The 15137-nt window shown below is 40.9% G+C and overlaps 1 protein-coding gene across 2 annotated transcripts in view; it reads left to right on the top strand.

Annotated features, from left to right (window-relative positions):
• Positions 1–15137, top strand: part of LOC133464384 (protein unc-13 homolog C) — a 149747-nt gene that overhangs the window by 42156 nt on the left and 92454 nt on the right. For both annotated transcript variants that reach the window (XM_061746318.1, XM_061746309.1), the window contains exons 10-13: positions 3025–3140; positions 5205–5368; positions 12470–12626; positions 13073–13141. In XM_061746318.1, coding sequence (XP_061602302.1) covers positions 3025–3140; positions 5205–5368; positions 12470–12626; positions 13073–13141 — 506 coding nt within the window. The remainder of the gene's footprint in view (positions 1–3024; positions 3141–5204; positions 5369–12469; positions 12627–13072; positions 13142–15137) is intronic.

The raw sequence follows: 15137 nt of genomic DNA, 5'->3' as shown, positions 1-15137 counted from the left end.
TGAGAGAAAGTGCACACATACAGGACTGTCTCAGAAAATTAGAATATTCTGATAAAGTTCTTTATTTTCTGTAATGCAATTAAAAAAAAAAAACTAAAATGTCATACGTTCTGGATTCATTACAAATCAACTGAAATATTGCAAGCCTTTTATTATTTTGGCTTACAGGTTAAGATTAAGATTCCCAAAATATTGTAAATTTTTGAGATAGGATATTTTAGTTCTCTTAAGCTGTAAGCTGATCATAAGAAAAAAGGGTAGGCACTATAAGCTACGGCTTCAGCCTACACCTTTTCGGCAAAAGAAATGTTGTTTTTTCTTTCCTTTTCATTTTGTTCTGCAAAAAGTGTGTACAAGCCGAAATAAAGATTCATAACATGATCAGCAATATTAAAATAATAAAAGGCTTGCAATATTTCAGTTGATTTGTAATGAATCCAGAATGTATGACATTTTTGCATTACAGAAAATAAAGGACTTTATCACAATATTCTAATTTTCTGAGACAGTCCTGTATAGTTTTTTCTGTTACATTTAGTTAAGAAGTGAACCCAGAATGAATAAAAACTGATAAACAATAAACGTTTTCCATTTTGGGGACATGGAAATAGCATGACAACAATAGTTAATCATGATTACAGTTATTCCACATTTCACGAATTGTATAAATGAATATTTTGCACATTTTTTATTCCACTGTGCCTACTTTAGGATGAAATAGCGTCCACTCATGACATTTTTATATTTCAGATAGACACAGATTACTAGCTCCACCGTGATGCTTGAGGTTGAATGGCAGAATAATGAGAGGCCCCATTCCTCTTAAAGTACGAGGCTGGCATGGGTGGTCTTTGTTTGCCTCTTTAGCTGAAAGGAAGCAATTTGTGCTAATAGTGACCCCTGCCCATTCCTGACACTATGTGCCTTTTTAAATGTCCACAATGAATGTTTAAACAGCCCCTTTGCTGGTGTGGGTGTCCACCCTGCCAGCTGCTCTCCTCTCTCAGCCTCTCCAGCGGCTCTTCAATCGCGGCTTTTGCGTTCGGAGCGCTGTTCTCCATCGCTTTGTCATGTTATTATTTTCCGCTTGCTGTCTCTTGACCGTACATCTGCAGGAGAACATTTCATTCATTTGACAAAGACGAGACAAATTGAATATGAGAGCGTACAGAGGGTCATTTAAAGAATATGACAAACCCGCGCAGCCGTCAGTTCCCTCGTATTTGTGTGTGTGGTTACACACGTGCATCTGCATGTGTGTTGATACTTGCCCCATTTCTAAAACTTAAAGAGGTTTGTTGCATGACTGTGGGCGCAAATATGACGTCCGTGTTTTTCAGCTCATGACATCATCTCTTGTCAATCTGACTTAGTGTTTCAGATTTTGTTTCCAGTAATGTGGGTTGTTTTTTTCTTAATCTCCTTGTACTTTACGTGCTCAGCGCTTGTCATGTGGCGTGGTAGTGACAGATGTTTCCAGATTGGTCAATTTTCCTTTGCTGAACGGGGTCACATCTAATGCTCGTCCCTCATTTATTGAACATAAGACAATCTGCAGACCTTCATTTTTCAGAGGTTTAAAGGGAACATAATATGAAAAGAAAATAGATTTTTGTGCTTGAAAGCATATATTTGGATGTCGGACCTTTTGAGATAACACAATCCATTCACTTTGTGTGACAGCTGCCTAAGTCTGAAGTCATGTCAACGAGTGATTGGTTCAGTTTTCCAGGGCATTGTGACATCATAGACACAGATGACAGAAGAATGATCCAGTTTCCAATCTTCATCACTACCGATTGTGTTGTTTTTGCTGCATTTATGACTGAGGTCAGGTTATGGAGGCAGCAGCCCGAGCAAAGAGAGCCGCAACCTCCCCATCACCCGCTACCTCCTCCAGCTCTTCCAAGGCCATCCCAAGCCAGCTAGTCCTTCGTCTCTTTGCTTAGGCTGCTGACACCGTAAACCAACCTCAGTTAATCAGAAGTTAATAGATGGTTTCTGCATTAACTCTCTCTGAAGAGCGAAGCTCTAACACTGGTTTCTAGAGTCACAGCCCACAGAAGAAGTGGGTTAAGTGGAGACAACAGCCGCGTTTCCATTACCCCAAGATTCACGCAAATCCAAATATCCAAAAAGAAATCCTGTAGTGGAAACGGCACTAATTCCTAAAAACTCCTGAATATCAAATAAACCTTTTCACGCTTCTGAGAGGTGTTTTTTTTCAGCCGATTCAATAATTCACTTATTCGCCAAAGTGTAAATGGAAACGCTTGATGTGCATTTCCAGGTCTCTGGCCGTGCTGGATGAGATGTAGCCGGTCAATGTAAAGTGATAAGAATGTAGTTTCCAGCTGTTGTTGGCCTCATTAATACGATGTAGTTGTGCTATAAGACTACTTAATCATTGTACATTAGATAAGGGCTTTACCTCTGAATAATCATTGCCTTCCTCGTCTGACTATTTTCTCAACAGCGGCAGTGGCAATCGCAGTATTTCATCAAAGACTAAGTCCATTTTCTTCAACAGAAGTCTTGGAGGATGAGATGCGTATAGTTCAATGGAACAGCAATGGGAAAGCAATCAATGGAAACCCAGACCCCTGCAGCGCTACCTTTTATTGAAGTTTCAGAGACTCGATTTTGTTTTTGTTGCAAAAGTGTAATAGAAATGGGGGTAATGTGGCAACTCCACACATTTAGATCAAATGCTTTCAAAGAGCTGCAGACATGTGATTGAAAGCGGCGCTTTTGTTCCGTATCTCTGTGGTGTTTTGACCAAAAGATGTTGCAGATCATTCTTTAAAACCTTTTTTGTCAGGGCACTGCATTTCAGAAATCTGGACAGAGAAGAAACATCAGAAGGTCCATTTCACAGCACAGAAGCTGAACATTATCGGAGAAAAAGAGCAGGGATTTTGCTAGAATATTTTGAACAGCTTGTATTAAATGTTACATTTCTTTTCAGATAATTTCACGTTTACCTGGTGTGATTTTGTTTCCCATGTTGGTTCTGTGTGACAGATAAAAGAACCGACAAGTCTGCGGTATCTGGTGCCATCAGACTCAAGATCAGTGTTGAGATGAAAGGGGAGGAGAACGTGGTTCCTCCTCACGGCCAGTACACTTGTCTACACGAGGTAGGCGGCATAATGTGATTCAGCATAACCGATGACTTCAGTCCATTCATCATCTTTACCTAGCTAAACATTACCCTTGCAGGCACCGCCACCTGTCATGTGGACTCATCAGCTAGAATACACTAGTAAGGGAACAACTCTTAACAGTGACTGCGTTTACATGCAGTCAAAATTTGGGTTATTGCTAATATTCCGGTTACTGAAACATTCGGAATATTCCGTTTACATGGTAATTAATCATTTGGGATATCTGGATCAAACCAGCGACGCACGGAGAACGTAATGACGCAATTCCTGTCATTTCCGCTTCTTCTTCCGATATCCAAATTCAAAACAAATGCTGCTTTGTGCAACTTTTCGCTCACCTTCTTTTAAATCTCACTATCCCGGTACTTTCTACCGTCTACAAATGTCAAAATGTTCATATCCTTCATTACATTTATGAAGGGATTAGTCTCCTCCTGGTCTTGCGTTTCTCCGTGTTTATAAGAACTTCCTGGACTCAAAAGACCAGGATTCCTTGTGAACAGAGCATGCGCAGAAAACAAATTCATGTTCCTTTTGATGGGGATATTCCGTTAGGCGTTTACATGACCCAATATTCAGGTTTTAAAAGGAGTAACCCAGGGGTCATATTCGGGTTTTTAAAAACCAGAATATGACCCCTGGTTTTTAAAAACCAGAATATGAGCAAATTCGGGTTATTCAAAGTATGAATGGGCGATATTTTACCGTTCACGATAAACCGTCAAAAAAATTCTCCACAGTAAGAATTTGTCATCTCGCGGTAAAAACGATAAATTCCTGTTGATGATGTTTTTGTGTAAAACTGATTTATGGTTCTGCGTTAAATCCACGCACAACGTACAGGAAGGAAGGAAGGAAGGAAGGAAGGAAGGAAGGAAGGAAGGAAGGAAGGAAGGAAGGAAGGAAGGAAGGAAGGAAGGAAGGAAGGAAGGAAGGAAGGAAGGAAGGAAGGAAGGAAGGAAGGAAGGAAGGAAGGAAGGAAGGAAGGAAAGGGGAGAAGGAAGGGAGAAAACAAGGAAAGGAGGAAGGAAGGGAGAAAAGAGGAAGGGAAGAAGGAAGGAAGGAAGGAAATGAGCCTGAAAGAAAGAAAGAAAGCAAGAAAGAAAGCAAGAAAGAAAGAAAGAAAGAAAGAAAGAAAGAAAGAAAGAAAGAAAGAAAGAAAGAAAGAAAGAAAGAAAGAAAGAAAGAAAGAAAGAAAGAAAGAAAGAAAGAAAGAGAAAGAAAGAGTAAGAATTTGTCATCTCGCGGTAAAAACGAGAAATTCCTGTTGATGATGTTTTTGTGTAAAACTGATTTGGAAAGTCTGAAAGTCTGAAGGAAGGAAGGAAGGAAGGAAGGAAGGAAGGAAGGAAGGAAGGAAGGAAGGAAGGAAGGAAGGAAGGAAGGAAGGAAGGAAGGAAGGAAGGAAGGAAGGAAGGAAGGAAGGAAGGAAGGAAGGAAGGAAAGGGGAGAAGGAATGGAGAAAACAAGGAAAGGAGGAAGGAAGGGAGAAAAGAGGAAGGGAAGAAGGAAGGAGAGAGCAGGAGGAAAGAAGGAAGGGAAAGAAGGAAGGAAGAAAGGGAGGAAGGGAGGAAGGAAATGAGCCTGAAAGAAAGAAAGAAAGAAAGAAAGAAAGAAAGAAAGAAAGAAAGAAAGAAAGAAAGAAAGAAAGAAAGAAAGAAAGAAAGAAAGAAAGAAAGAAAGAAAGAAAGAAAGAAAGAAAGAAAGAAAGATTCCCGTTGATGACGTTTTTGTGTAACAAACATGGCGGATCTGAGAGCGAGATAGATTTATAGTTACAAAAGTGGAGTTGAATTGGTATTTTTTTATCGTCATTTTTATCGTTATCAGGAAAATGCCAGAAATTATCGTGATACATTTTTTAGTCCATACCGCCCATCCCTAATTCATAGGGGTTATTGGTGTTTACATGGCCGTGCAAATTCGGGTAATTGCCAATATTCGGGTTTTAAAAGGGTTATTGATGCATGTAAACGCAGTCAGTGTTGTCTTATCTCTCGTTGTCTTATCTCTCTCTTATCTCTCTCCGCTCAACAGAACCTGTTCCACTACTTGACCGAGGAGAAGAGCAACGGCGTGGTGAAGATCCCGCAGGTGAAAGGGGACGACGCGTGGAAGGTCTACTATGACGACGTGTCCCAGGAGATAGTGGATGAATTCGCCATGCGATACGGAGTGGAGTCCATCTATCAGGCCATGACGTTAGTACCACCCTGATCTATGGCCTTTTACCTCCACAATCCGTCACTGTCTCATTGGGTGGAGGGGAGGAGACCCGGGCTTGAGAGGAGGAGAGCAGAAGGAGAGGAGGTGTTGTAAAGATGTCTCTTCAGCAGAATCATAGTAGAGAAGACTATCGAGCTCCTCTGTTTGATTGATTGGTTGTTGATCTGTTGGAAAAAAAACTCCTAACCAGCCTTGGTCACATTGATCCTGGACACATAAACAGCCTCATTTTCCTCTTCGGGTGTTGCTCTGATCCACTGTGACCCCACAGATCCATACATGCTTTTTTTATCCACACACACACATACTGTACAGGCACAAACATAGATCTTACTTGAAACATTTAAAAATTAAAGGAGCATGAGGCAAGAATAAGAAATGAGACTCATTAAAGCCACGACGACCGTCGGGGTTCCTGCAGCCAACAGCGAAGCCGGCACGGGAGCGCGTGTGTAATCTCTTGTGATTTTCAAATCAAGCTCTAAATATGACTTACAATGTTATCTTACCTGGTCAGTAGGAAATGAGCCATGTCAGCATCTGTTTTCAGTCCCAATTCAAGTTGAAGCTGCCTCCATGACTCAAACGCGTATCCAATGTTTACTCGTGCGCCGCCGAGAACGTGCATGCAGCGTCATGTGACGTCACATCCGCAGGACAGCGCGGGAAATTCCGGTCCGGAATTGCAGCACATTCTGCAGCACACAGCCTGTTCAAGGCAACAGAGAGATACACTAGAGGGCTCATTCTTTTTGGTTTGGAACGCTTCATCTGACATTATTACTAAAAAACTTAAAACGTATACGAATTTTTTTCATAAATCCTGCCTCATGCTCCTTCAATCATCACTTCCATGTACCATGTAAGGCGCTTTTGCACTAGTACCTCATCAGCTCGGCGCGGCGGGGCTCCACCCGTTTTGTCCCCGTTTGTTTTTCCACAGCCAGGTGAGAAGTGGGGGGGTTGGGGTGAAGCTAGGGTTGCCACCTTTCAGAAATAGAAAGATGATTTCAGCAGCACAGGAGCCAAAAAAAAAGCCCTAAAACTTCTAAACTGAATAAAAATGTGTTTATTTTATATGAAAAACAAAATGCTTTGATTTAAAGTTTAAGTGCTTTAATAGCATTGAACTTGCATGACTGTAGAGACAGCCAACCATACTAGCAACTGAAATAACTATGCTACGTATGTCCACATCAGCCCAGATGTAGAATATACAGGTGAAGAATATGGTGTAAAAGTTAATTTATTTCAATAATTCAACTAGAATATGGTGTAAAAGTTAATTTATTTCAATAATTCAACTAGAATATAGTGTAAAAGTTAACTTATTTCAATAATTCAACTAGAATATGGTGTAAAAGTTAATTTATTTCAATAATTCAACTAGAATATGGTGTAAAAGTTAATTTATTTCAATAATTCAACTAGAATATGGTGTAAAAGTTAATTTATTTCAATAATTCAACTAGAATATGGTGTAAAAGTTAATGAAAATACGGTACAAATCGTGTCCCGTATTAGTTCAATACGGGACGCAACATTTTTTTCTCAAATAAAGGACAATTCCGTATTTTACGGGACGGGTGGCAACCCTAGGTGAAGCTGCTGTGACGTACTCGATTGCGCAACCACTTTGTTTGTGTAGGCGCTGATGAGCGATGATCAGCTGGAGTAAAACAGAGCACCTGTGGATCTGATCGTTCCTTATCACCCGTCTACATCCCTTTTTTAATTCTCTCGTCAGCCACCAGGTTTATGAACATCTGCACCTCAGAGTTGGATCACCAAACAGACGTTTGCACTGTATAATAAAATCGCCGCGAGCCGCAAGTCATTCTCGCGCTGACTCCCGCTTCCTGATTCAAACGTCTGACCCCCCCCCGACCAATCAGTGGCGTGCAGGGTGATGACGTCAGAAATAGTCCCGGCTCAGCCCGGATAGAACCTCACCAGAATGGTTACAGAAAAAGTATCTGCTTGGAGCGGCTCCACCCGCCTCAGCCCCTAGTGCAAAAGCGCAAGACGGGGCCGTGGCGGGTAGAACCGAGCCGAGTAGATACTAGTGGAAAAGCGCCATTAGAGACATCACACAGGTTCTAGTTTTGGCAGCCTGGGTTCAGCACGCCGAGGCCCTTTGGCTGCCACCAAGCTCTTGGGATCATTCGGGTATGCAAACCCCTCCTATTTCAGAAGAAATGCCATATTTATCAAACTATTCTTTTATTTTGTCTTTTAGGGAAATGAGGTTGCTTTTAGCAATCCAAACAGTGATGCTCCTGTTGAATAAGACTCAACTAGAACTTTGTGTTACACCTCTTGGCTGTTTTTCAGGTTTTTTTTCCAGTGAGTCACTGTGTGTTTCATTAATCCAATTAGCAATAATGTGTTGCCGAGTATCTTTGCCGGATCATCATTTTATGATCTTAGTCAGAGCTGTCCTCTGAGAATTTCAAATCACCATCAAATTGCACCTTCTCGGCTCTTTTCGTCCCGGAGGGTGCATTTGCCCGGCATTCCCAGAAGCCAGAAGCTGACTCCGTAATCAGCCGCGGCCTAAGTAAATTAGACAGTAATCACGCACAGATTGCGCAGGCGAATGGAACGGGTCGGCTCACATTTGTGCGTTCACAAAAGGTAATTGAATCTATTTATTGACAACCTGCTCATATTCATTTTGGAACTACCCCTTTATCCACAAAATGCTTTCCTTTCTTCCCCGTAAGGCCATCATGTCACTGACCGTCCAGTTTACCCCACAAAGTCGCTTTCAAGGTTTTTCTAAATCTTAAGACATGAGTTCAGCTGCTTCATCAACAGAGGTGTCAAGTAACGAAGTACAAATACTTCGTTACCTTACTTAAGTAGAAATTTTGGTTATCTATACTTCATTGGAGTAATTATTTTTCAGACGACTTTTTACTTTTACTCCTTACATTTTCATGCAATTATCTGTACTTTTTACTCCTTACATTTTAAAAACAGCCTCGTTACTCTATTTCATTTCGGCCTTTAAAAAAAAATATCCAGTTAAATTGCTCCATCCGGATAGAGTGAATTTGGTTGTGGTTGTTTCAGATGTTCTTGTCCAGTTTTGTTCTTACATCCGTTCCCTCAGATTCCTGCAACTAAACTTGGATGTACATTCCAATAAAGGTTAGGATAAATGATAACATGCCTCTGAAGTTTGACTTTTAGCACTATTACAATACTTATAAGCAACTAGTCATCATATCTCCTGCTCTCTGAAACACATGTTAATGCTCAATAGTACACATATATGGTTCTTTAATATATTTGCATTATACTAAGATGCATTCATTTTCAATGGCTTTTGTCCTTAATGGCTTTTCTCCCCCTTACATTACTTTTACTTTTATACTTTAAGTAGTTTTGAAACCAGTACTTTTATACTTTTACTTGAGTAAAAAACTTGAGTTGATACTTCAACTTCTACAGAAGTATTTGAGTAATGAGTAATGAATGTGAATACTTTTGACACCTCTGTTCATCAACAGCACGACTATACCACGAGGATTGCTGGCATTATTTAATTGTTTTGGTGCTGCAGACCGGTGGGGGGTTGTTTGGCGACGGCTTGTTGTTCCAGTGTGACGGTGTATTACAGCACATGAGGGATTGCGGTGTTATTTAAGTGCAGACAAGCGGAGCAGTAAGTGGCCTTATTACCAGCTTTATCAGGTGGAGTTAATGCTCCAGGCCTGAACCTTGTTTAAGCCTGGCGTTCCTCATATCAGCGCTTATTATGCTCCAATAGGAATTTATGAAAGGCCTTACCTTTCCGTTATTTTGTTCCTCGTGGAACCTTGACTCCGAGTAACTCTTGACATGACGGCTGCATAAATCAAAGCAGCTGTGAGGACTCACTCCTCCCGCCTGTGCCCTCCACGGCTATTGCCAGCCTATCCTCCCTCGCGTTCGTATTTCCTCATCTCACTCCATCACCACTCCCCCCCCCCACCAGCGCCTCACCCCACACCCGGGCCTCATCCTCGCACGCGTGCACACCTCCAATCCCGTATTCCTCCCTCCTCGTTCTCCCTTAATCTTTTTCTCATTTCTCCCAGCTGTCCAGAACAATAAAATGATAAGTGAATTGGTGCGTGGTACATCCGATCCACTGGTGGAAACCAGAGCGGGGCAGCACGCGGTTACACAATGCCTTCCCCTCTTGAAAACTGGCAGAACAGATCCAGCTCTAAAAGCACCGTGGGATTTCAGCGGATGCCATCATCGCTCTCTTTGCATCCATTTCTTTGCTCACCCAAGCCCAAGTGCTTCTGGGTAATTTGGAGGCTGAAAGCAGAGTAATTAAATAGGCTTCCCAGTGAGAACATATTTATGCGAGTGCGTGTGCATGTGTGTGTGTGTGTGTGTGTGCATGTTTTAGGAGGTGAAGTAAATCTGCGATCATTACTCCACATAATTCTGGGCCTTCGTGAGGAACTGACTCACTGAACAAGAGCTCAATGAGCCATTACAGAGCACCTTAGTTTCTTAGTCTCTTTCTTGATTATCTCAGTTTCAAATGGCCGGCTTCCCCCTCCCCCCATCGGGCTTCCAAGTACCAGAGGCCTCGTGCAACGTCCCCCTTCATCAAAACATTTTTAAGAGACGTTGAAGCCTTTTTCTACTTGAAAAGCGTTACGTGAGCGGAGCATTAGGAGAGCACAGAGACGGCTTTGATGGTTATAGAGCCTGACAACAGAGAGAGGGAAAATATGCTTGTTTCATAAGAAGAATGAACATTTAAACAATTGCTGCATTTATAGAGGTCAGCCTACTTTTTCTGGATTTAGCTCCTCAGACATTTTCAGCAGAGAAAAAACAACAACCATCCAATATATCAGGATGTTTGGTTGCCGTGGGTCATACCTGACACTGATTAAAAAAAAAAGAAGGGGAAAACAAACAAAGCCCCAGTTGTCTGAGACGACTAATAAAACAGAATGTTTTATCTATGAATGTTGCATGCCGTGTACAAAGCTCAATAATATGATCCTTGGTAATGATGCAAGTATGGGAACAGATCCGTCAGCCAGGCGTTTGTAAAGCCATAACTGCTGAATTATTAGCCTGGAGGCATTCAGCAGGATCGAGCGTTAAGAGGAGCATCTGCTCAGACCTCGTCTTCTCGGCTTCAAGTCTTCATCATTACCGGGGCGGCACTGTCACTGATAGCCGTGCAGAGATGTGGCGATTAAAAACACTCGCAAGGATCTGTTCATATCCATCAATCAGCCATATCTGTTAATAAATGACGTCTGACGTGTAATGTCACAAGCACCAGCTCATCTTGTTAAAGTGCAATGTTATGCCAGGAAAAGCTGCATCCTGCTATTCACGTGACACTTACTTTGACACGTTTCACTCTCCTAAGACTTGGCAGAGCTGCCACTCCTCACGACGTGGCAACATCATTTCCTCAGCAGGACCTGATCAATAACAAGCAGGTGGTCGTAATGTTGTGGCTGATCCTTGTAAGTGCTTGGTGAAGGCGTTTTAACTCGCTTGTGCTTCTAGAAAGCCGCTTCACTCTGCAGATCCAGTCAGTCGCGCTGCCATCCCTCCCCAGACGGATCACGGCTGAACTCCCATTCGCACCTTGACGTGTCACCCTGACAACTCACATGTGACCTCAACGTGTTAATGACCCTACAAGAGGGGAATGCCTGGTATTCCCTGACCAGTCAGCCAGAACCGAAGGAGCCTGTCAGAGGAGAGAAGAGAACAAGAGATTCCAGGGAGTTCAGTCGCTCTACCCAAAACACAGGCGATAAATAATCTTCACAGATGCTTCTTTTACAGTGTGAGGTCTGGGATCGTGGAGGAAACAAATTGTATCCAATCATAAGCCCTCTACTTCAGTATGTCATCTGGCAAAGAGGTCTCGTAAACGTTGAGCTCCGTGTAGCGCTGAGATCCAGTTTGTTATGAGCTGATTTCTGCAGATTAACTTCAGCAAAAACATTCAAATTGGCACAAGCAAACGCTGCACTGGATGTTTTCTTGTTTTTACGTGTTCTATTTGTAGCACTACAGGAAAAACACATTTTAATGTTACTTTAAATTGACATTTTCCTAGCTGCCACAAGATTCTTTGATCGGCTCTGATTTCCCGCTCATTACTGCAGCTATTACGGTGCAGCCTCACGTCATCAGTAGCACGGACTCTGCAGCTCTGATTTATTTCATCATTTGTTATGGCCATTGAAGACACGTTTCTACTACATGAACAGGGCGGAGGACTACTCATGTCCTAACTAACCATTCTTCCGGGGGCAATTGTCCGGCACATTGACGTACTGTACTGTAAGCCGTTTCCTAGGCTGTAGCCGCAGAATGAAAATGGTAAAGAAATACAGTTCTCAAATCAACTCATTGCAGTTGATCAAAGTAATGTGGGGGATTTTCTTTTTGTTTTTCTTTTTACCTATATTTTTAAAATGTCTTTCTTTTTTTTTCTTCTTTTTTTATTGAGATCAATAGCCAAAGTAACAATGGTACATACATCTTCATAACTATTTCGAAGAAAAAAAAAAAACAATAGAATCACAAGTCAAAGATTTTTTTCCCTTTTTTTAACCCCTCCAACATAGAAACATAAAAATAAAATAAAAATAAATGGATATAAAATTATAGCAGGATAAGAATTAAGTATGCAAAAAAAATAATAGAAAATAAATAAATAAAAATAAAATAAAATAAATAATAATAATAAAAAAAAGAAAACAGCTCACTAAACCTTTACTTTTACTAAACACCATAATGCAAATACACACCCACACATAAATAAAATTGCAAAAAGGAAAGAAAAAGTGTTAAAATGTCTTTCTTTTAAATGTTTGTAATGATGTGCTGTGTTGATTTGGGGAAGTTCATCGTTGTATGTGGGATTATTGATCCTTCTCTCTGGAGTTGTCTGATGAGTGGGCTCATATTGTTAATATCGTTTCACACAATGTCTTTAATTCTTTGATAAAAGCTTGATGTCTTACTGATTTACTGACTGAGTTCCTTATTAAAGGGTGACACCTTTTAATTCTGCTCTGCAGGCATTTCTCGTGTCTATCTGCCAAATACATGTGCCCCGGGGTCCCGGCAGTGATGAGCAACCTGCTGGCTAATATCAACGCTTACTTTGCTCACACGACTACAACCACAACAACCACTGCCTCCGCCTCCGACAGATTTGCCGCCTCCAACTTTGGGGTGAGTGCATCTATTATTATTTGACAATGACAATATTCAAAGCTCCTAGCCATAAAGAGCGAAAAGATTTGTTACTTTTGGGTCTAAAATTACACATGATAACCTCTTTTTCATTTTTACAGCCCAATAATGCAGTACCAGCATCACTTGTGATTTGTTTTTAGCCATTTTTTTCTGAAAAGAATTTATGCACTAGAAGTTAAAACCCTCTCACAAGTGTAACAGCGCTTTCCCATTTAAAGTTTTAATTAGCTAATGTTGCAAGACCTCTTATAATGGCTTTTGGCCGGAAGCTGAGTTTGGCAGTGTAGCCTAACAACTAAATTTTGTCGCGAGTAAAGATTATTCACTGCAGGCAAAGCAGTGCCCAAGACCATGCAGTGTTATAAATCATTTGGCACAATGCTGTGGGTGTAAACTGAATTATTAAATTTTGATCTTAACAGAGGGAGAAATTTGTGAAATTGCTGGACCAGCTGCATAACTCATTGAGGATTGACCTTTCTAAATACCGGGTATGTAAGAAATTTTGACATCATAATGTTTGTCTGGGTGCATGTGCATCGGTGTGTGTGTGTGAAGTCATTTTTATGCTCATCTCTGTGACTTCTGTAACTGCAAAGGTTTATTTGAAGTTCTTTGAAGTTTCCTTTCAAAGTTTACCTTATGTTCATATAAAGAATGCATTTTCTTCTTTATATACTGTTTACACGATGCTTTGAATTTACACCCTTTAGAGTTTATATTATTATTATTATCATTTTTATTAGTCAGATTTTCATTTTTGGGCCTGCAGGTAGAATTAACGCTGTTTACACCACACAGTTACCCCAAATGACATGCAGCATTCAAACTTGTGTTGTATTTGAAATGTTGTTGACTGAACTATTTTCCCTCCTGAATTCACATTAATCTGCATATTTGAAAAAACAGGAATATGAGTGGATTTTATTTATAATACCAGGGGGTTTAAGTGAAAGTTGCAGTAAATTCCATTGCAGAGGTGGTGGTGTTATTTTATGATGTCACATGTGCCGCATTCATGCAGCAATTATATCTTTAATACTGATAATATATAGCTTTTGTCGCTGTTAAGGAGTGACGATGAGTATAATGTGGAAAATAAGAAATCAATCAACCTAGCAACACATATTATGGCATTGATCTTTAACAGAAACAGGCAGAAATGAATTACATTACAGTTTCTTGCAGTTTTTAGAGGTATCTACCCATTGGTGTAGCCAGGAAGCTGTACCATATATTATCAACTCATATTAAGAGGAAACCTGAGAAAACACTGTCCTCATAGTCCAATAAATCCGACTCTGTAGTTGCTGTTCTGCTCCCTCGTCTGGGATGGCGGTTCATGGGCATCTTGGAAATAATAAGTCGACTACAGACTCTACATCTCCATACGTTGGCTTCAGTATTGATTTAAATTAGGCCTTTACTGCTATAAACAAAAACTCTTTTTTTTTTTTTTTTTTTTTTTAACAAAGGAATTTCAAACAACTTTAATGCGCTTCATTAATGAGCTGATCACGTTTCTCTTCCCGCTGTAGCTGTTAAAGCCCCTCTCCTTCGTTTGATGGTTCAGCCGCAGTGTTAGCAGCTCACCCAAACACACTGCGGGGACAGGAAAAGTGCAAAAATGATGCATACACTGCAAAGAAGGAGATGAACAACAAGGTCCTGCTACTCTGCAACAGCAGTCCCAGTAGGCATCGCAGGGAGCTGCTCGCTGGTTGCCAAGGTCACGATTCTGTATCAGAATGTCACGCCACAAGGGAGTGTGCTGTGTGTTTACTGTTACCTGAATAAGTTAACCAGGCCAGTAGAACTGCAATATAACAGTCTGTGTTAATGTTCACGGTTTTTATTGATTCCAGAATTGGGTGGCAAAGGGGGTATTGATCCAGATCTATGATATAATTATTTGAGACTCCACTTGCAGAGGTGTTGAGTCGGTCGATATAATCTTGAAATATGTTTCCAATATTTTTAGTACACTCCCACTTAGACATATGTGGGGTAACACTGTTTTTTAATAGGAATAGTAACAGTAAAATGTTGTTGCTCACACTTTTTGGCCCATATGCGGTATGATGTTAGCACACATGTCCTGATCAGTCATCGTTGCTGAATGATGAGCCTTGGGCTAGTTCTCTGTGAGCTGATTCAGGGTGTTTTTAGAGAATTTTCTGCTTGACTTCTCATAGCAGTACCATGGATGTGTTTGATGTGAGTTGTCAGCTTCATCTGATACTGTGATAGACTGTTAGGCTGCGTGCCGTGTGTCCACATCTCTTCCTTGACATGTTGTCTTCGTCGTCACGTTCACTGACAGATATAATATTACTGCTAAGGCTAAATGGCAGCATGTCAGTGATGTCATTTGCTTTGAAAAGAGCATCCCAGATCGGCTGAGAGTTTCATTAGTAAAGAGAAGAAGCACATAATCTCTCAGTTAGAAACTGAACTGAAGGAGGCTTTCTGATGAAAGTTAGAATA

This window comes from Cololabis saira, chromosome 2 (genome assembly GCF_033807715.1).
Source record: "Cololabis saira isolate AMF1-May2022 chromosome 2, fColSai1.1, whole genome shotgun sequence".
Lineage (NCBI taxonomy): Eukaryota > Metazoa > Chordata > Actinopteri > Beloniformes > Belonidae > Cololabis > Cololabis saira.
This window is presented reverse-complemented; position numbering and strand designations above follow the sequence as displayed.